This window comes from Lichenostomus cassidix, chromosome 13 (genome assembly GCF_008360975.1).
Source record: "Lichenostomus cassidix isolate B80296 chromosome 13, HeHo_3.0, whole genome shotgun sequence".
Taxonomy (NCBI): domain Eukaryota; kingdom Metazoa; phylum Chordata; class Aves; order Passeriformes; family Meliphagidae; genus Lichenostomus; species Lichenostomus cassidix.
This window is the reverse complement of record NC_139494.1, coordinates 7,787,096-7,808,468: the sequence shown is the minus strand read 5'-3', so window position 1 is coordinate 7,808,468 and position 21,373 is coordinate 7,787,096. Positions and strand designations below refer to the sequence as shown.

The window sequence follows — 21,373 nt, the reverse complement described above, 5'->3', positions numbered from 1 at the left end:
CCTTCCTATTGCAAAGCTATTGCAGCAGAGATGATGAGCAATACCCCACTGATTACAGAAATCCTCCTGGTTTGACTCAATGTGTTTTTGAAGAGAGTTTGGCATTTCTGACTCGCTTAAGTCGCTGCCAAGGCTTGTGGCACAGCAGGACACTCAAGAAATGTTGGTCCCAACCTCCCCCACGTCTGTTTGCAGAGGACCACGCTCACCCACACAGAGGATGTTGAAGCTGAAGCCTTGTGTGACAGACTTGCTGACCAGCTGATCGGGGAGGCTATCGAAGCCCACATGGCCCCCCAGGGAAAGGTTCCTCTTCTCTTCATTCTGACAGGGAGAAAAAGCCAGGTTAGCAAACTGCACTGAGATGGCAAACCAGACTGATGAGACTAAGATCACCCACCCTCCCTGGCACTGCAGAGCCACACAAACCCCAGCAGTTTGTGTTTTGGCCCCTCCAGAGCTTGTGTTTTGGCCACCACAGCAGAAATTCCCCCCAACAGCCACCAGCAACAGGAAAGAGGCTGTGAAATACTGATCTCAATGAGGAATTGGGAGAACTAAGGTACCAGGCTCCAAAGAAAACACTAGGGTGAGCTTCAACTATATGCAGCTGGGAGAGATTAGCGAAGGAAAACCCACCACTGCGTGTTTTAGCACTCATTTCTCCTTTTATTTTATTTTCTTAAACCCTCCAGCAGTGAATTCAGCTTGACAGACTCTGCATTTTTCCCTGAGTACTTGTCTATTCCCCTTTGCTATTGCCACAAGCAGCGAGGTTTGTTCACTCAGGCGTTGGGGGTGCTGGTGGCACAGGCAGGGTGAGGAACCCTCTTGCTTTACCATCTGTGACCACACCGTTTTCCACCGTTCCTCTGCTGTTCCTATTCCTGCCTCCCCCGTGTGCACTTTGCTCTCCCTTCTGTCTGCTCCCTCCCCCAGAGAAGCTGATCACCTGTAGAAGCTTTGCTTAGGAACTAAGACAGCAAAATCCGGGGAGACAGCAGCTCTGTGACCTGTGCCATGCAGAAAGGTAGAGCAGAGTAGCTATGAAGTCCAGCAAAGAGGAGCTGAAAAAAGGTAATTCAGAAAGATAATTTCTATTTCTAGTGGTTAAAACCAGGAAAGTTTGGAATTTCAACAGATGCACACCTACATTCTGCACAACTAAGCAGTTATGTCTGAACCATCCCTGTAGCCTCTCAGGCACTCTTACACACTCCATGGAAAACCAAGGAGACAGGACTTCACAGCATGATCCATTCGCCCTCACAATTTCTTTGGTCATTCATTGTCTTTCCTAATCACCAGCATACACAGAAGATGGAAATGGAAAAAATGTCTGCCCTTGGTCTGGCTCTGGTTCTTCTGTCTGTTCCTGACAATTGGAACTTTATGTCCCAGCACTAAGACTGAGAGACAAGAGCATCCCTGAGAAGAGCCTAAGCTGCCTGTCAAATTAAGTCAAGAGGAAAATAAATGACGCGATAAGCCTTGTGTATTGCTCTGTGCCTGCAGGAAGGTTGCTAAACAAAACACAAACCATTGTTCAACTGCATCTTCAGTCTAAGTCTCCTTTAGCTCTGCTTTTGGTAGAACTAATATTCTCAGCCTTGTAAAATAAACCATTTAAATCACAAGAACAACTTGTGAACAGCTGAACCAGCTCCTATGCCTCACATACGAACCTTCTGGCTGTCCTTGTTAGCACTTTTACCCACTTTCAGATGCTTTTAGCCCAGTGCTCTCCCAAGAGACTCCCAGGACAGAAACACAATTGAATCATAGCTGGGCTCCTGTGACCCATCCCATTTCAGGCAATCAAGATCGATTACACTCACTAACTTAGCAGAAATAGCAATCAGTTAAAGTTTCCATGTGCAACTGATGTCACCAATTGAGGTTCTGAGCTGGCCAAGAGTTTAGGTGAATTAAAAATAAAAAGGGTCCCCTAAGACAGAGAGATCTCCAAGTTTCACTTTCTTCCATTCACATGTCAGCACATGGAGGTGCTACAGCTCAGACCCCAGGACACAGTTTAAAAGTGCGTCTGTGCTGCTCCAGTCAGCCCAATGCTGAGCCGTGGATCTGGCATGGGGTGGTACAACTGCACAGGGAAGGGGAACTTGGGACACGTGTGCTGGGAAAAAACTCACAGTTGATTAGCTCTGGCTTTACCCTTGAGGAAAAGGCTGTCACAAGGCACAGGGAGCCACTGCAGGCACCAGGTGAGCTCGGGGGGCTTCCCCAGGCTCTCAGCCCCCCCTTCTCCTCCTCCCCGTGTCCCTCTGAGCCACCACTTTACGGAGCTTAAAATGCCAATTCCCACCACTGCAATGCAGTGACAGCCGAGCAAGCTGTTCCCACAGAAAGTCACCGAGTTTGACGGTTACACTTTGTGTCTTTTCATTTTAAATAATAAACAAAAACAAGCAAACAAAAACACAAACCAGAAGCCTGGGATGACATTTTGGATGGGAAATAAATAAAGGCTGCCGATGGCTATGATTAGGCTGAAAGTGCCTGAGGCTGGGAGGAGGTTTCCAGGCAACAGGCAGCACCACTGCTCGGGATTTTAAAATAGGCTCCAGCTCAGCAAGGCTGCATTTAAATAGGCTCCAGCCAGGCAAGGCTACATTGAGAACTCAGTCATGCCTTGGCTGTAGGAAACCCAAATGCGTCCACACAGGGCTTTTTCTCTTCTTTTTTTGGCACTCAGTCGCTGCTCACTACAGGACAGGAATACACCTACTCAGAACTGCTCGCCATCTCTCAAAGCTGCTAAACCAGTGAGCCAAATTTCACGGAAATATTTTTTGCCAGTGACCTTGAAATGCAGTTTCCTTCTGTAAGCAGCAGCAATAATGTGGTTCAAGTTCAAGGGGCTGCCAATACCAAAGCAGAAAACCATTTGCTGTGCTTGCAGTGCGTTCAGCTGTCATTCAGCTCCAAAGGGATTTTGCTGTGTTAGGACAAACAACGGCAACAGCTGCTGGGAAATAATAAGATTAAGACAAGAAAGAAAGGGGAAAAGAAGTTTTCACTGTTTTATTCTTTCCCTCTAATCCATTGAGCTTGGAAACCTGACAGCCTTGTGAATACAACCTCTGCTTCTGCTCACTTGTGGAGTTTGGTGTGTGGACCTTGCTGGAGAGGAACCTGTCCACCATGCTGATGGGCAGCCCCAAATGACCAGCCCTTCTGGCCAGCTCCCACATGGCAAGGTGGCTCAAGGACAGCTGGACACAGTTCACCTGCTAGTGAAGACAAGGTCACACTCCAAACGGAATCCTTTCCAGCAGAAGCAGCCAACCTGCCACACTCAGCATAAATCATCAATCCAGAACACAAATGCTGCAGTAAATGAGGGCAGCAGTAATGCAGCAACGTGGGGTATTTTTTGTGGTTTGATTTTAAACAAAAGCTAAGGATTTCAGTAGGACTTTCTCCACACTTCGTGCCAGCAATGAGACTGCCCTGCAGGACTGGAGCTGGGCAGGGCATATGGCAGAGCCAGATGGGATCAGCCACTGCAAGAGACAGGCAGGAACACAGCCCTGCCCTTTCCAGTTGCACTGGTCCCTGCAACACTCCTACCCTCCACAGCACTCGATGGGAACCAGGTCCCTCATCTCACAGCCTGGAGAGACAACCCTGCTGCCTCTTACCAGGCAGGACTCCATCCTGGGGCTGCAAATAACTACGAGGCAGCCAGCCCTTCCTGAAGCCCATTTCATCATTATATAACATGATAATTGAGAGCCTGTGATGGCTCCTAGTGGGAACTCTCACTACAAACTCTCACCACTGCAGCGCTGAACATCCCTTCTTGGGTATTAGTAACATCCTATGATGGGGCAGCTACCAGCATTTTACTTGCAGTCTTTGAACATGCTCTTCAAAGATTTCTGTGCCTTGAGCTGATCTTCAGGCTTGAAGCAGAGCGCCAAGAGGATAAATTGATATTTTGAATCTGGAATTTTGTGGGAAATGAAAGATTCATCATAAGGTCAGAGCAGAATTTATGTATTTTCAAATCCAAAGTCCTTCAAACGTTTCCACAAATGTTCTGTCCAGGCAAGAAGCACAGGAATGGCATCTGGGGGCACAGCCACAGGAACAACAGCCATCCCAGAGGGACATCAATCTTTAGCTCTGGTTTGACACCAACATCACACAACCCTTTCCTTGGCATGCAGCAAAGAGACAGCCATGTCCCTGGTAGCACAGACAGACATGCTTAGCTGAGCACCACAAGAACTGAACCAGAACCTCCAACCATAGTGCTTCAAATGGGTTGTAAGGCACCAGGCATTTGGGATGCACAATGACACACTGGCCCATTCCTGTGGCCACACCAGCACAGAGCTGCCCAGGGAACCAAAAACCGTGCTTCAAACCCACACTGGCTTCCGAGTCCATCCCAGCAGGGTCGGCCAGGCTGTGCCCTGTGGCAGCACCGCAGGGCTGGCAGGAGGATGGAGCTGGATTGCTGCGGGCAGCTGGCCACAGACCACATCCGCAGCAGATGATGTGTTATTGGGCCCTTTAGTGCCAGTCAGACAAGAAAAGGCAGCAGAGAAACACAGAGAGACCAAATCCAGATCCCCATAGAGTCAACACAGCATCACCTACTAATTAGGTTCTTCTTCGTAGACAGTGATTAAAGAAACCTGTGAGAAGTGCACAGGCTACAGCTTCAGACTGTGTGCCTACGATTCTTCAAAAAATAAAAACCCGATCACAGTTTCTCTTCATGCTTCACCTCCAAATTAGCATCAGTTTCACTCTGCGTCATTACATTTTTCAGCAGCTTCTTCCAGGAAAAGTGGTTTTATCACTGCCTGCACAACCGAGGGGGATGTTCAGCTGCCCCTCAGCTGCAGACTGTTCCTTGCTGGGGCTCTTGGTGCTCAGCAGAGCAGCTCACTAGTTTTAGAGGTGCTGCCCCTGCTTCCCTTGCTTTCACCAGGAGCACTGTAAACAGACTGGACCTTGTATAGAAAAGACCATTCTGATATCAGTTCATTAAAAAAAATTATCTAGAAGTATCATGTTTCAATTAATCCCATCCCAAAATCCTCCTCAGTGACATATGCTTGTGTTTCCTATTTGAGACAACCCTGGGTCTTGTTTTCCTGAATGATGTAGGTGAAAGCATACGGGTAAACAAAAGTGTAACTGAATGCCACAATCATAAATGGTGATATTTATTATTTTTAAATGGTGATATTTATTTTTAAGAACTTGGCATGATGGGACTTGTAAAGTAAACCCTGGGTCCTGCTACAGCAGACTCATCAGTGTACAAGCAACTGGTGAATAAAAACGAGAGGGAAAACCAAAAATCACATGGTTTAGCTGATAAAGACTGATGACTCCCAGATTTATACCCTGAGGGATGGCACAGCTCTTTTCTGTATCTGAGGTGCCCTTTCCCATTTCTACAGCCCAACAAAACGTAAGTGAGAAAGATGAACAGATGACATTTTCCAATGCCAAACAGCAAAGACCTACATGGAAAGAAGAAGGGAAATCAAGTTTTTTCTCCTTTCTGCTACATGAATAGGGCTTACACTTGAGCAGTGACCTTCAACCAAAGGTGTCTGCTGCTCCCAAACGCTCCCTCCGGTACCTCTGCACCACCAACCTGGGATCTGTGGCTGCAGCTGCAGCTCCCCACACACCAGCCCCACACAGGGAGAAACTTGTGCCTTCCAAGAGCTCACAAGACAGCTGTGTTTCAGGTCCTTCTCTGCCCAGACTTCTCCCATTTACATTTTACACACACACTTAGAAAACAGCAAGAAGCAACAACACAACATCTGCATGGCACTTTTCCACAACACTTCAATGCCCACTACCGAGGCACACTTTTGTTTCTAAATTCCTCAACCCTGGATGACACCTTACACCGTAACATACCCTCCAGTACTTTGCAGCCTGGGTCCAGTCACTATCTGTGCCACACCGATGCCTTGCAGCAGGTCTGTGGCACTGGATATTCCCAGGGGAGCATCGCTTGGCACTGCGGGGCACATGTCGATGTGGGGTGCCAGGCACACAGAGCCTCTCCCCTCCGATTTACAGTCGGATCAAAAGAGAAAGAGAAAGCAGTGGTAGCAGATTGCAGGTCCCTGAGCAGAGAGTGAGTCAGAGAGCAGCAGGAGGAAGAGCAGGGAAGGCTCCCCAGGCCCTGCTGGGCACAGCCACAATGCTGCTGGCACAGCTCCGAGGGTTGGCTGGGCACCCGGCACAGCTGGGGCTGCTGCTGGGCACAAAACAATGACTTCACCTTCTCAATGCCCTGTCCACAATCCACAACAGTGCGTGCGACACAGAGATTAATACATCCACCAACGGGGTTTGTGGGATGCTATTCCCTTGTCTTCTGCATGGAAATGCATGGAAGCAGGAAACCATTCCATCCTGATGCATGGAGTCTCATTTTGCAACTGAGCAGGGAAAGGACCGAGTGATATTTGGCTGTTTATTCAACCCAAGCAGAGCAGGCTGGTCCCAGGTACAGGCTCTGGTGTGCTGGCACCGCAGCAGCTGCACTGCCTGCCACAGGCACTGCCTGGCCCCTCTCAGGCCAGGAACTTTGGGCAGCAGTTCCACAAACCACGGAACAGAGAGGACTGCTTCAGGGTCCAGCACATGTAGGGTCCCCAGCCCAACCCCACAACCTCCCCCAAATGCCCACCGCTGCAAGATTCCTTACAAAGGCGCTGGTAGTTATCATTTCACAAGTACACTGAGTCATGGAGCAGCTGAGTGCTTGCTTAGAGACCTTTGGGCAAACAGCGTCAGAAGCCAAATTCAGCTTCTTTGTCCAAGCAGGCACTCCCTGGGGCTTGGCCCAGCTTCTGGATCAATGCAGAAAAATTTGACAAATTACCTCTCTCAGGATAATCTCTCAATCTCTGAATGCTGGTTCAATAAATGCCACTTGACATTTGCAAAGCAGCAAGTACAGACTCATGTTTCAATGAAGAAAACATCTCTTTTGCCCAGCTCAGAGCTGAAGGGCAGTTAACAGCAACACCACACCTCATGTATGAAAAACACCTCTGTGGTGTGAGCAGCACTCAAAACGGTCACTATCACACATGAAAATATTACCTGTGTTGTACTCACAGGCTAAGGACTATTAGATGTATAACAGTGTCAGTGAATGAGCTTGCACTTTGCAGTCTAGTAAGCAGAAAGAGAGGTAATGAGACCAGATTTGACAGTCAGAGGATTCTGAGCGTAATAAGTCTTAACAAAGGGCTCAGCAGAGGTGGAGCTGGCATGACCTTGTGGGTGCCTTTGGCACTGGAGACAAAATGAAGCACACTCAGCTGGGGCTGGCCAGGGAGCTCTCAGCACCTCTTAGGCTAAAATTGTCACATCTAAACGGCACCTAATCTCAAGGAGATTTGCAAAGTGCAAGCACACACTCAGTTCTGAAGGTTTTCAGTTAATCTTAAGCATGTGCTTAAAATTTCAGATCCCCATCGAGGAGCACTTAATAACAGGCTTGGGAAAGAAGAAAGGAAGGAAAAACAAGCCCGCAGAGAAAGGTTTATATGTGGGCTTTCTGCTGATTTACCACTTGTCTTACAATAGCAACCCCTGTGCTTCAGCTTCTCTGCTGCCTCCTGCTCCTGCCCACCCTGGTGCGGTCAGCCAGCCAGGACACACCTGAGACTGTGAGCAGTTCTGCCTTCTATGCCCCTACAGGGAGGGCAACAGCTGTTTTCCCCTGTTGTAGCAACACTTAAGTGCTGTAAAAGGTAACAAAGCCGCTCTTCCCTCCAGCAATGGCAGGGCAGAGCCCCAAGTCCCTTCCCTTCCTTCTGTTTTCCAACACAACATGCAGCACACAGTTGCACAGCCACGTCTGAACCAGCTCTCCGTGCGTGGGACACTGTGCCAGCCAGCCATCTCCAGTTGCTGCATGCTCACAATAAGCTCCCAGCCTCCACTGGAGTCCCCCCAGAAAACCTCACACTAAACCAACACAATTCCCAGCCCCCCTTTAAACCGTTCTTCTAAGAATGCCAAGAATTTTCCCAGACACTCGAGCCTTTATTCATATCCCTCTCGGCTCCCAGCTGCACTCCAGGCAGGCAAAAACATCACTGAAGAAACCAGATATGGAGTCACCACCAAGACATGCCAAGCAAAAATTAAAGCCATTTTATATTACAGAAGCAAGAAGGCTCAAGAGCTGAGGTTCTTGCCTTTAGCTTTTGGACCCATTTTTAAGAGCTAGTCAAAAACTTGAAGACCAGTGAGTGACGAGTGAGTGCACTGTGAAGTGCAATGCTCAGCACCTATGGAAACCAAGTACTTCCAAAAATCGCTGCTTCAGTGCCAACATCTCGCAATGTGCCCCAGGGCAGCCTGGGGGAAGCAAAGGCTCTGCTGCACACCTCCAAACCCAGCGCTGAGCAGGCACTGCAGCCTCCTCCTGTAAGAAGGAGGACAGGGGTTTAAGTGAGAAAGCCAAACTCCTTTGAAGGGAGGAACTCCTTAGGCAAACTCCTTAATTGCTTTCCTGTATGCAAGGCAGTGGTGCCAAGAGGCGTTTGGATTGCTGCGGCACACCTTGTGCTGTATCCCAGCAGCCAGCCGGATGCAGGGCACTCCCTGCAGCAGCAGCATCTGCACCCTCCACGTGCTGCCCTTCTGTGCCAGCCTGCTCCTTCAACACGTGTGAGCACACAGCCCAACCCAGGGCATCGCCTTCAGCTCCACTGGAGCCCCAGCAGCCTTTCCTCCTTCACAAAAACACAGCAAGCCACGGAACAGAAAATAAAAAGCCTACACACATCTACAGAATCCAATGGCACGGGCTTAAAACATCAGTTTTTGCTGATGCTCAGAGCCAAGTTTCAAGGGAGAGTAAAGCTCCTCATCTTCTTATACCACACACATCCAAGATGATCCATTCACAACCTGTGAATGCAACATCAGCTTTAATTTTCTGCAAACAAACTGACTGGTTCTGGCTTAAATTCCTCTCTGATTTTTTACACCACAAGCAAAATTCCCACATGCTTCCTTTTCTTAAGCTGTTATTTAGCGATTTCCCTATAACATTTATAAAGCCTAATTAATTAATTGTGAGGTCTTTCTTAATTAAGAGAGGATTAAATGTGCATTTTGTCCCTATCACAAGTCCTGGATGAGAGTTTATAAGGGGGCAAAGCGGGATTTACCGGGCATTATGTACAGTGTTTTGCAAACATGAATGTTGCCTTTGAGAATAAGGAAAGTTGGTTAAAACAGAGAAAGCTATGGAACCAAAAATGAAAGACATTTCCTCCAAAATGACCCTAAAGGATGAGAAAGTTCAGCTTCTTGGCAGCCTGAGAATTCCATCCCCCCTAAGCTATTCAAAACCAAGCAAAGTCCAAAACACAAATAAAACTTTTTAAACAGACTGAAGGAAAAGAACCTAAAATACAAACAACAACACCCCATACTATCCTCAGTTTCTTTCAAAAATTATTTATTCAGAAGCTGCTGAGGCTTTTCATTTAATGGACTTCCCAATTAACCCTGTCAAGAGGCTAATCTTAGCACCTTATCTAGCATAGACTTTCCCCAAGTTAACCCAAGGCACCAGATGCATTCCCAGATTACACTCAGCTGCTGTGAGCTGCAGAATCTCTTCCCTTTCCCAGCATCCTTCCATGAGGAAGAGGAGACACTTAGCAAACACAAGTGACTGTGGGACGAAGCCAGGAGATAAACTGAGTGCCTACCCTTAAGAAGTGGAATGAAAAAGGTTTGGGGCAGTTTAAAAGAAATGTTGAAGAGAGGAAAATGGATCTGGATCCCCATCACACCAAACAAGCCATGCTGGATATCAGCCACCAAGATTATTTGCTTTAGTTACCACTTAAAATAAACATGGCTAATTCCCACATACGTTTCCAGAATTTATTGCCCAATTACAATAAATACTATTATCCAGTGTATTTTTAGAGAAGGGAACAGAGATATAATGGGAATCCAAGAGCTTTTGGTCACCACTGTATGCTTCTTCCCAGTTTGCCTTATGTAACCATCCCACAGCATCTCCACAAACAGCTCTTCCAGCTACTGACCAAGTCTTCTTGTAATACTGCCTGGAAGACACCAGAAAGAGAACAGGCCACAATATACCAGAGAAACTCAGCTCTGAGGGCTAAACCAGAGTCATTATGCTAATGAGCTGACTGCTATATATCCTATTAACACAAGCCTCCAGAAAGCCTCCAAGTGTATTAGCACAGAATACCTTTAATCTGAAGAATCAAGGCAATGGAAAAAAGCAAAAGAAAACTTCTATTTGAAAAACACACGTAGGAGAAAGATAAGCTGTAAGGACTATTTGTTCTGTATGAAAATACAGAATAAATCTACATTCAGGAATACGAGCTGGAAGCACCTTTGCTGCAGGGAAAGGGAAGGGGAACGCTGCTGGGAGGCCGTCTGCCAGCCCTTCCTCAGGCAGCATTTTCCTGTGGCAGAGCCGACAGCCAGGATCAGCGTGGCTCAGGATGGAGGCTGCTGTAAGCAGGGTCTGGAGCAGAGACCCAGCAATGCCCCTCTGCCCCGAGCTGCTCCTGCACTCCAACAAGTACACTGCCTGGGCACCCCAGGAATCACACACTGTCTGACACAGCAGGGATGGTTTCTCTCCCAGCAACAGACCTGAGCAACCCTGGCTGCTGCAGGAAGGTTCCATTTTCCAGCATCACCACAAGCTCTGGGAACACACTCTGCAGCAGGCACAGCTGAAGGCATGGCTGTGCAGCCCTTTGCAGGCAAACGTGAGCCCAGCAGAGCAGAAGCTGAGGGCTGAGCTCTGCCTCTCTTCCAGCCAGAGCAGCTGAAGCGCTGCTCGCCTGCGGAGGACTCGATGCATTCCCCACATGTTTCCTTGCACACAAAATGCAGACTCATCACAGCATCTCATGCGATGGTGAGGTGAGGATGGGAGAACCCCAGCCCATTGATGGAAATCCAGCCCAGGCTCTCTGGCTCCACAGCTCCCTGTGACAGTCTGGTTTTGAGGCACTGAAGCCAGAGAGGGCAAAAGCCCCGAGGCAGGGCGCTCCATGGGAACCTCGGTCGAGCTGTCTGACATCTCTGGAATTTCATGTGTGTGGGAGACGGACACTTTTTGGTTTCACAAAGGAATCTGAACATCTAAAAGTGGTGCTTTCGCAGCCCCGACCCCATGGGCCCTGGTCAGCCACAAGCCGAGAGCAGCGACTAGGGCTGCATCCAAGAATCCTGTGGTTCTCAGTGACACCATCCTCCTCTGAAAACCTCCCATCGCCCCATTTGGAGGATGCTGATTCCCTGTCTGGGTTCATCTTCTGCATCCAAATGTCACAAGCTGGAGGCGAGCATGGCTGTTTATGCCAGAGAAGAGGCTCTGGAAGGAAAGCACATGGCTGGTACTGAGGAGAAGCAGCACTTTAAGGATTTTTTTTTCTCACTTGAGCTGCTTTGGGAGAAGAGATGGGCTCTCGTAGCCGTCTGACACTTTTATGATTCATGAATACAAATGCAAAGCTTCAGGTATAAACCCAGAGCTTGCTGCAGCTACTTAGATGTGGGGAAGGGGAGACACAAGCCGACTCTGCATAAACACAAGGCCCACCTCAACAAAACAAGTATGGGACAGGAAAATGGTATTTCCAAAAGCTGCAGCTAATCTGAAAGAAACAGGGCACCTTCTCCCATCCACAGCCTGAAGTGTGTCCAAGACACATTCTGAATAATCAAAGCTAATCCCATAAATGTGCCCTTACCCTACACAGGCGGGGTGAACCAGCATGCCCACGCCCTGCACGTCTCCCTCAGTCCCATCACCTCCCAAATTCCTCCTCTTAATTGCACAACCCAGCAAAAGCCAATTCAGCATCATGCCAGCTTCTTCCCCTCCCAAGCTCCAAGCCAAAGGAGCACGGCAAGGAAAGGAGATGAGCGTGGCCATTGCCCCTGCAGACAGAAAAACAGCCCAGTGCTGGAGCCCTCGGCTTGCACGGCGGTGCCTTGAGACGACAGCACTGGGGACAGTGGGGGCACTCGGAGACAGGGCTGTGCCTCTCCCCGCAGCTGGCGACAGCACGGGTATTCTGCCACAGAAGATAATATTTAGGGAGCTTTTGGCCTTCCAGCAATGCTGGGGACTGGCTGACAGCTGCCACCACAGCACTGACGACAAGCGCTGACACCGTGCCGGCCTCCTGAAAGAGAGTTATTCTTCAGGCTCTCATTTGTTTTGCCGATGCCGAGGGCACACGCGGCCTCAGCTCCGCCAGCTCACGTCCTTCCACCCACTGCCTCGGCACTCGCTGCAGTTATGAGTGGTTCTGGAGCTCCCACGCACAACAACATGTTGCATCTCTGCTGCAGGAGGAAGAGACACTCCGGAGTCACCAGTGACAGCACCACAGCGAGGAAGGGAAAAGAAAATACAAAAAAAATCTTATTCTGGGCAACATTTGTACCCAGTGCATACACTGAAAATAGGTGTTTAACTGCCATGGGCTGTGGTTGAGTTAATTGGCACTGTGGTCGAGGCAGTCAGAGCTGGCTTCCTGTGTGAGGACAGGCGAGATTCCAGGGGAGGGATTGCGGGGCTTGGAGATGCAACCACCAATTTGTCCCCTCCAGTGGAAGGCCATTTTCTCCATTGCTCCTTCCCAAAAAAGCATACGCTACAGGCAGAAGAGCTGGCCAGGGCAGGGATGGAAAGGGCTGCTCCTGCTGGGTTAGCTTCCTGGTGCCTGCTACCAGCTTGGAGAAAAATCTGTCACTTGTGCTCCACACTGCATGGGGCATCACTTGAGTTTTTCCAGGCTAAAGATAAAATAACTGAATAGCAAAACCAGACAAGGAGATTTAATCCTGGAATTTCCAAATGGTTCCACTGCCTGGGTGAAAAGGAGCAGGGGCAATGTCCAAATTCAAATCAACCCTATTTTCCACTGGAATTGAGCCATGGAAAGGTTTTCTTTGAAAATTTGTGTAAAAGCAAATGTAAGTCTGTGCTTAGGACCTGCAGTGATAAGACTTCTGGCAACCACTCTACCCTAGTCATGGTACAAAGAGCTGTTCTCAGCTCACTCCCCAAGCCCATCTTTCACAGACTAAGGTGTCACACTGACCCCTCGAAGGGAAGAGTGGGTTTAGGCTGTGCAGTCATTAAGTGAACCCTGAGCTTACAGAAAGCAGCAGAAACATATGAAGTTTATCCCAATGCAGGCAGGTATAGCAGGAGCAGTCACTGTCCAAAGGTCCCTCTCCTCCCACAGAGCTGGGAGCAGGTGACAAGAAGGCAGTGGTGTGTAAATAGATAATGCTCACACACAGCTGACAAGCTCATCAAATCCTCCCCAAGCTCAGCAACTCGCTGAGACACAGCAAATCCCACTGTATATTTCCAGCAAAAAAGTTGCTGTTCAGCTTTCCGCTCTATGAAATGCTGTTTTTCCTGTACCATCTTCTACTGGGCATTAATTTATAGCGAAGCTGCCACTACAAGCCTAGCTGTCAACCACTTACATGAAGGGAAATCTCAGGATTGCATGTGGACAGCCATTCCCAGCCACAGTTCTATGTACTTGTGTCCAGTGCTCTCTTCCCTGGGCATCAATGCTCACACATCCCTGTCTGCGCAGGCAGGCACAGTGTCCACACAGAGCAATCAGCCAGAAGTTAGCTTTTCAGACTGAACTTTTATCTCAGCCCAACCTTGAGGCTGAGGACACCTGCTCCTTCCCACAGAACAGAGCTGCTCAGTTTGGAGCCCACTGCCTTTGCACCTCCAAGTCAGGCCGTGGGTTAGTGCAGATAGTTAGGCGACAGCATTTTGTGAGGTCAGTGGGTTTCATTTAAAAAGATAGAAAGCAACTGATTTGGGAAAGCAGAAGTCTTACAGTCTCACATCTCATCCAATTTATTCTCCTACGCATCTCCAGGCACTTCCCTGTCGCTTTTTCTCCTTCCAGCTTTTCCAAGTTCCTTCAGAGCTTCTGCATTTCCCTCGTACATTTCAAGCACCTTCTGGCTCCCGCTTGCACGTGGTGGTTGGGCTGTTTCCCACTCAACATCCCAACATCCTTGCTAACACTGCCAGTGTCAGCTCCAGCACACAGTCACCACTTGTGCTAACTCAGCACTGGCCAGGCTGGGCAATGGAGAAGCTCTGAGCTTTAGTAAGGAAATAAAAGCATTTCATAAATGAACCAAATGGATCAGTTTTCCTTCCATGCTGATGGTGAATAACTCTGGGTCTCCAGAAGCGATGCCTGCAGCCCAAGCTCTGAACACAGCAGTGGTGAGCCACGTTCTCAGAGCAAATCAGCAGAAAACTTCAGTCTCCGGGGGCTGAAGCAAATCTCTGTCACAACACTACAGCCACAAAAACAAAGGCAGTGTTGAGCACCACTGGTGTTATCCTGCAGCCTCAGAAGCAGCTTTCCATGGGCGAGCTTCCTTTCATTTGCTTTTGTTGGTCATTTCCAATAGCAGCACTTGAAGGGAACTTCATTGTGCTGGAGACAGAGGGATTCTGGAGGACTGTACAAGGGAAGTGTGCATCTGGGGAATTTTCAAAACACATTATCCAAACCTAAGGGTCACTACATTCCAGGATGTCAGTGTCAGCTGGACACTTATAAATAGCTTCACCAATCTGAATAACACAACCCATTGTGTATCAAAACCCTACTTCAGAGGCTTTTTCAACATTGCTTCCAACTGCAAATACAAACAGCTGGTAAAAATAAGTGAATTTATCATCACCTTTGCTTGGCAGTAACAAGCTACTCCCACATGGACTTCATGCTCAGGAAGCTGAGGTGCAGTGATAAGAAGTGGCACCAAGAAATCTGTAAGCCCTGCAGAAAGAACAGCTTGGAACACCTGAATCATGAGGTTTCCATGACACTGCTGGAGGAACAACGGCTGAGACACATGCTAGGGGTAAAGAAAACAGCAGCTGGGACCGACCTCTGCCCCACATCAAATGGAAAAGAGATGTTGCTCTCCCACCCACCTCTACCAGATCCGTAGTTCCAACTGAAAGGCAAACTAAGATCATCAGATCACCAGACACACTGGGCCTGCAGATCCCTACAAACTCATCCCAGCTCCCTGCACAAAGCAAGCAGATTTCTTCCTAATGGAGTTGGGCACTCAAGCCATGCTGGAGCCCAGCCATTTCCCTTTGGTGCCCAAATGAGAGCCAAGCACCTCCAGGAGGGTTTTTTCCCTCCACTTAGTTTTTTTTTAAGTCGAAATGACAGCGTACTGATGTAAGTACACCAAGCACTTGAGTAGCCACACCAAAGAATGCAAATTAAGTTTACTTTTCCCTGGAACTAGGCAATATTTTAGGTTCCTGCAACACCTATGAAAACCTGCACAGGCAGCAGCAGGCACACCAAATTAACATTGAAAGTGTTTATATATGATACAAATGCAGAAAGAATTGCAGTGAGAGAGTCATGGTGTTTTCATTCCCTGACACTGTCTTTACCTTAATCTCCTCCTCCCAGAGCCTGGAAACATTAGCTTTTTTAAACAAGAGCCCAAATTCAATTTTCCTTTATGCAACTTTTAAGTAAGTTACAGTCTTGCAAATTCATTCTTGAGCTGGAAACTTTTGGGCCAGGATTCAAAGAAATGAAGCAAGGTTTGAGATTCTTGGCAAAAAGTAACTTACAGAGAAAACAGTAGCAGGGACTTGTTTGTGCTCAAACGGCATGCCTATAATTCAGACAGCCACCACTGCTGTTCCCATTTATTTAGTAATGTCACACCAGACTTTTCTGACTTTGGAGAGCTATGCTATTTAATGCAGAAAAATGTTTTTACGTCTGAGAGCCTGCAAGACACAACAGCAAGCCATTTAACGAGAGCAGCCTTCCAACAAAAACAAAAAATTCAAGCTGTAGACAAAGAATAGTTTTGAGCCGACACAGATTTTAGCCAGATTGACTTCCGATAGCAGTTATACAACATGTGAGCTGCAGAGAGGCGGCGGTGCACAGGTCACGCTCCATATTTACCGTGCAGCATTCCTCATACATTGGCTCAGAGAGCAGGCAGCCTCAAGGGTTTGCTTTACCCATGTTTGAATCAGCGTGCCTCTCGCTGTATTATATACACACCGCTAAGTTACTATTGCTGAGTGTTTGGATACCAGTGGTATGTAAACAATTCGCGTTCGGGAAGGTCTGACCCCGTTTCTCACCGCCCCGTTCGCGGGGTGCTGCCTGCCTGCAGACACACGGCTCCCGGTTCCCTTCGTGAGCATCCTGGACAACCCGGCAGCAGTCCCGGAGCTCGGCGGTGCCGGTCTCAGCACCGGAGGCGCCTCCGGGGCCCCGGAGCCCTTCAGCCGCCGTTCCCTCCGCCCACGGCGCGGCAGGACCTTCCCGCAAGGACTTTCCCCGCAGCCGCCGCGGGCACCGGCACGGCACGGCCCCGCTCCCTGCCCAGCCCTCTCCGCCGCCGGGCTCCCCGCGGGTGCCGGCGGGACAGCGGCCGGGCATCCCTCCGGTGTCCTGGCCCCGCCACCCGCCGGGTGATTCCCCCGCCTCCGAGGGAGGAAAAGCCCCGAGCGGTGTGCCCGAGCAGAGGCGCGCCGGAGCGCGGGGCGGTGCTCACCGAGAAGCGCTCCAGGTCGGTGGCGGCCATGGCCGGGCTGGCGCGGCTCCGGCGGCGGGAGCGCTGCTGTCGCTGCCCGCCGCGGGTGGATGCGGCTGAATGGATTCAATATGGCCACTTCCTGGAAACTCCCTCCGCCCGCCGCAGGCGCCGCCCGCCCGCCGGACCGGGGACCGGGGGGACGGGGGCGGGACGGGGCGGGGAACGGGGGCCGGGCCTGCCCTCAGCGCGGCACCGCGGCTCGGAGCGGAGCGGAGCGGGGGACAGCGGCCAGGCTGCCCCTGTCGGGCGTCAGCTGCGGCTCTGGGGGCGAGCAGCTGGCACGGCTGGCCTGGCAGGAGGAGGGGGCTGCGAGCGCCGTGCAGCACGGGGCAGCTGCGAGCCCGAGCGTGGCTGCGGGGATCCGGGAGCGTCCTCTGCGGGGTCACACAGAGCCAGGGCCGGGAGCATCCTCTGCAGGGTCACACAGAGCCAGGGCCGGGAGCATCCTCTGCAGGGTCACATACACCCATCTCCCCATCTCGGGAAGGTCTCCAGCTTTCGGCGTGCTCGAAGGACATCACACACTACAGGGCAGCAGTGCCTCTGCCCCGAGCTGCCTCTGTCACACGCGGGAGCCACACCAAAGTGGCAGCCACAGCGTGGGTATGAGCCGGGACACGAGAGCTCACGGCCATTAACGCTGCCCGCGTTCGTGATAATTTAAAGTGTGCAACAGAGGGCTGCCGAGTCTTTCTTCATCGTTCCTTCCCACCTAAGGCACAGAACCAAGGCCACCGCCAGTCTCAGTAAGGCAGGCATTGGTATTTCACGAGCTATTCGCACTGAGCGGCTTCTGTTGCTTTCTGGTGCCCTCTGCTGCAGTGCAGCTCCCCAGAACAGCTCACCAGAGCCACGTGTGCGCTCCGTCCTGCTGCTGGGTCACTAGACCAGATCCGCGCTTCTAATCTCTCTGTTGCCCTGGTTTTGTCAGAGGCATTTTCCCCTCTGTCCCTGCCATGTCCTCACCTTTCCTCCTCACCTTGTCTCTTGGAGCAATGCATTCTTCAAATCTGGAGAGCTGACTTCGGTCAAAGAGATCAAATACTTCTGCCTACAATGCTCACTCTTTGTGAGGAAAGGACTCACGAGGATCATTTTGAGCCCCGCAAGAAGAGAATTCCTCTTGCCACTACACACGGGAGTCAAAGAAAAGCAGTGTGTGGAGCACACAAAACCGGAGCAGTCACTGTGTGAGTTCTCAGGCCCTAGCAGAAATCCCTTGGCAGCTCTGGGGACTCACAGAGACCTCTACCCTTTGCACTCAGGCAGCGTCTGCTCAGCTGAGCTGCTCAAAGTCCCTCCTCAGGGCTGCTTCTCCCTCAGTGCACACACCAGTCACTGAGTTACCGCAGGTATCCCTATTTGACAGCTCCACATCTTTGATTCTTCCTAAACCTCCTTGGGTTCCACCTGCACAGTGCTGCAGGAGCTCTGGGAAGCACTGTTCATCCCGGAAGGGCACTGTGCTTCTGCTGGAGAAGTAATACAGGATATAAACTTAGATGTAGGTAATTGAAGGGAGAGGGGAAGGGTTAGAGAGATCAGAGATTAGGAAGAAGGCTGTGTTCTCCCTTTAAGCAATTTCAAGGCATTTTCTGAGATTGTGTAATCCAAATGGTTTGCTTTTTGAAATATGATAGATCTACTGCGGGTCAAAGGAGCTGTTTTTCTCTTTCCTGAGCAGACTGCCTACAACCAAATTAATTCTGCTAATCCATGTATTAGTTGTGGATAAAGACAGGTTTTAAAAAATGTTGTACTTCTCTAAAAAGGTCATTGCTTAACACCATCTGTTAATTTATTTTCACCAAAAATTACCAAAACCGCCCCCAACCTTTTTCCTGTCACAGCCACAGCTCTTAATGCTGCCAGGGACAGCAAAGCTGTCCTGCTGGTCCCTGGCACCTGTAGCCAGCTCTGAGCAGTGGTATAAGCTTGCTGAACCTTTTATTCATTTATCCATTGCAAGGGAAATGTTCATGCAGGCCAGACGTTCACTTTATTATCTTGTTTCTTTGGCCAACTCCCAGAGGTTCTCCACTTCTCGCTGGCTCCCTCAGCAAAAATAGGGAAGCTAAAATCTGGCATTCCTAGTGGACAGATGCAAGTCGAACAGTTAATACAGAAGCAGAGTTAACTTTCTAGGCTGCCTTTATGCATCACAAAGAAGCAAAAATAAACAGATAAAAAGACTTAAAAGTTCCTTTTTTTTTTTTTACTTCACAATCAGCTTTGTGAGTCTTGATTTTAATACAATGTAAAACCCTTGCTTAACACATGCCTAAATGCCATGATGCCAAGTACTTTTGGAGAAGCAATTGACTTTAATTCATTAAGAGCTTTATTCCTTGACAACAAAGTGCACAGTGTAACAAGACAAGGCTCACAAAAGCTGATTCCCAAGCAGCCGCTGATTTCTGTAAGCTGCAGGTCAGATGCAAAGATTCTCAGCACAAAGAAAATTGCGAGATATTGCAACAGATCAAGAGCCAACACAGCTGCCTCCTGGCTCTGAGCTGTGCTCCTGCAGCTGGAGTCCTCTGTCTCTTTGTCCAGCAGCGCTGCCACCAGCGTGGGGCAGATCTCTGTGACAGCACAGCACTGTACAAAAGCTCACAGTTATTTTTAAACACCTTGTTATTTCAAAAAGCAAACTATTTCTAATGCCGATTCAAGAGAAGCCCTGCTGATTTCAAAAGGTTCAGTTGCATAAAAACTGTGTCAAGAGAAGTGACTTGGATTTGGTGACTCCTTTAACTGCTAATTGTTATGCAAATTATTCCTAATAGTTCTGTAATTAAGTGTACATAATAGTGCTGGATGCTCCTGCAAGGACTTTAAACTTCGTAGAATATTTGTACCTGCTAAAACCACAGTGAATTTAAGATGAGCCGTGGATTTTTTACAGAATTTTTACAAAATTTATAGAATTCACAGCTTTCCTGGGGAAATGCCCCTCTCTGCATGGATGGGGGCATTGCAGCAGCACAGTTCTGGTGGTGAGGAGATCAGCGGGAGTTGCTTTACCTCTTCACGTTGTGACCACAGGTATAGGCAATGAAAGTGGAGAGAAATAAATGCTATCACAGCCCCTTTGACTTCATAGGCAGACAGAGAGCAGATCATCCCACCTGCCACATGAGTACAGCAGCAAGACCAAGGCCTTTTGAGGATGGCTTCAACTCTCAGGGCTGAATAAAATCCTTGATCTTCAAATCTAGGTGGTGCAGATAAACAAAACTCCTTCAGGGTTTTCAACACAGGCCAGAGGAGGCAGCTTATTGATAATTACACATTTCTCATAGTGTGTCCTGGGGATTACTAGAAATCAATCAGTTTATAGCTACTCTTTCAGCATCAACACCACCAAGCACTTTATTAAACTTTCATTGGTAATACCAACAATATATGGAGTTCGTAAGGTGTTTCTACAGAAGTGCTACCTTTCTAAACTGGAAGTCAATAGGAGCTGTAGGTCCATTTCCATATAGAAACAGAAGCCAAATTTCTCTGCTTTCTAATGCTAAAGTGCAGCAGAGGGTAGATTTAGATTAGCTATTCGGAGAAAACTCCTCCCTGGGAGGATGCTGAGGCCCTGGCACAGGTTGCCCAGACCTGTGGCTGCCCCATCCCTGCAAGTGTTCAAGGCCGGGCTGGATGGGGCTTGGAGCAGCCTGAGATAGTGGAACGTGTCCCTGCCCATGGCAGGGAGGCAGCGAGCTTTAAGGTCCCTTCCAATCCAAATCATTCTATGAGTCTATGATTCTATTACCACACTGAACCTCATGCCAGGTGTGCATTATCCTTCTAAAATCCCATCAAGTTTACAGGCACCATCTGAAAAACAGAGGATGGTTTGGGATGACTCCTTGTGTCATCTGTGTGAAACAAGCAGTATTTAATAAATACAAACTCTAAGATATGTGGAAAACTGTGTTTGAATGGTTGTTGTTAAGAAACATCTTCTGAACTGTTGGCTGAGGTCCTTGAGTTAGAGCTGAACCCTTCTCATTTATGAGAAAATGCTTTTTTACCTGTAAATAACCTACCCCCCACCCCCCCGCCTAGACTTTTTCTCAATTGTTTATCTATGGAAGGTTACTGCATTTCTCCATGAAACAAAGGCAGACCTATTTTCCCTCACAATGTGTGGTCTTTGTTTCACATGAAAATACCAACAAGAAAAGTGGGAAATCATGGGCTTTGTAATCCTATTTATTCTGGGAACCCTGATTTCATTTTGGAGGAAAATAAGTTTTCTTTGAGGTAAAAGTCCTATCTGTAGTCATTAGCAGCTAAGCTTTGTCTTTCTGCAAAGCAGCAGCATCCTGTCTAACTGGGACTATCCTCCACATTCCCTTTTCTTCTTTTGCTTCCAGCCTGGCACCTCATCTTCCTCGTGGCTCTGAGAATATCATGCGGGAAAAAGCAAGACCTAGGATGTAATTTCCTTCAGATTTGGTTAGTAGAAACTTCTTTTCTTTGTCTAGATACTGTGCTTGATTTCCCACTTTATTTCCTGGTTTTGTGTGGTGTGGATAATTACAGTCATACAACCTTCATCCTCCTCTGAGGGGGAGGGAAAAGCTCCCAGGTTCACTATGCAGTTTACTTCACTGTAATAATGATAAATTGACTTTGGGAAACTTCTTCACAGGAA

At 48.8% G+C, this 21,373-nt stretch overlaps 1 protein-coding gene across 5 annotated transcripts in view; it reads right to left on the bottom strand.

The window, feature by feature from the left end:
- Positions 1–16,826, bottom strand: part of SEPTIN8 (septin 8) — a 42,304-nt gene extending 25,478 nt beyond the window's left edge. For all 5 annotated transcript variants that reach the window (XM_085073481.1, XM_085073482.1, XM_085073483.1 and 2 more), the window contains exons 1-2: positions 16,672–16,826; positions 210–324 (exon numbers count right to left, since the gene is read on the bottom strand). In XM_085073481.1, coding sequence (XP_084929607.1) covers positions 210–324; positions 16,672–16,701 — 145 coding nt within the window. In that variant the 5' untranslated portion in view covers positions 16,702–16,826. The remainder of the gene's footprint in view (positions 1–209; positions 325–16,671) is intronic.
- Positions 16,827–21,373: the final 4,547 nt, after the last annotated feature.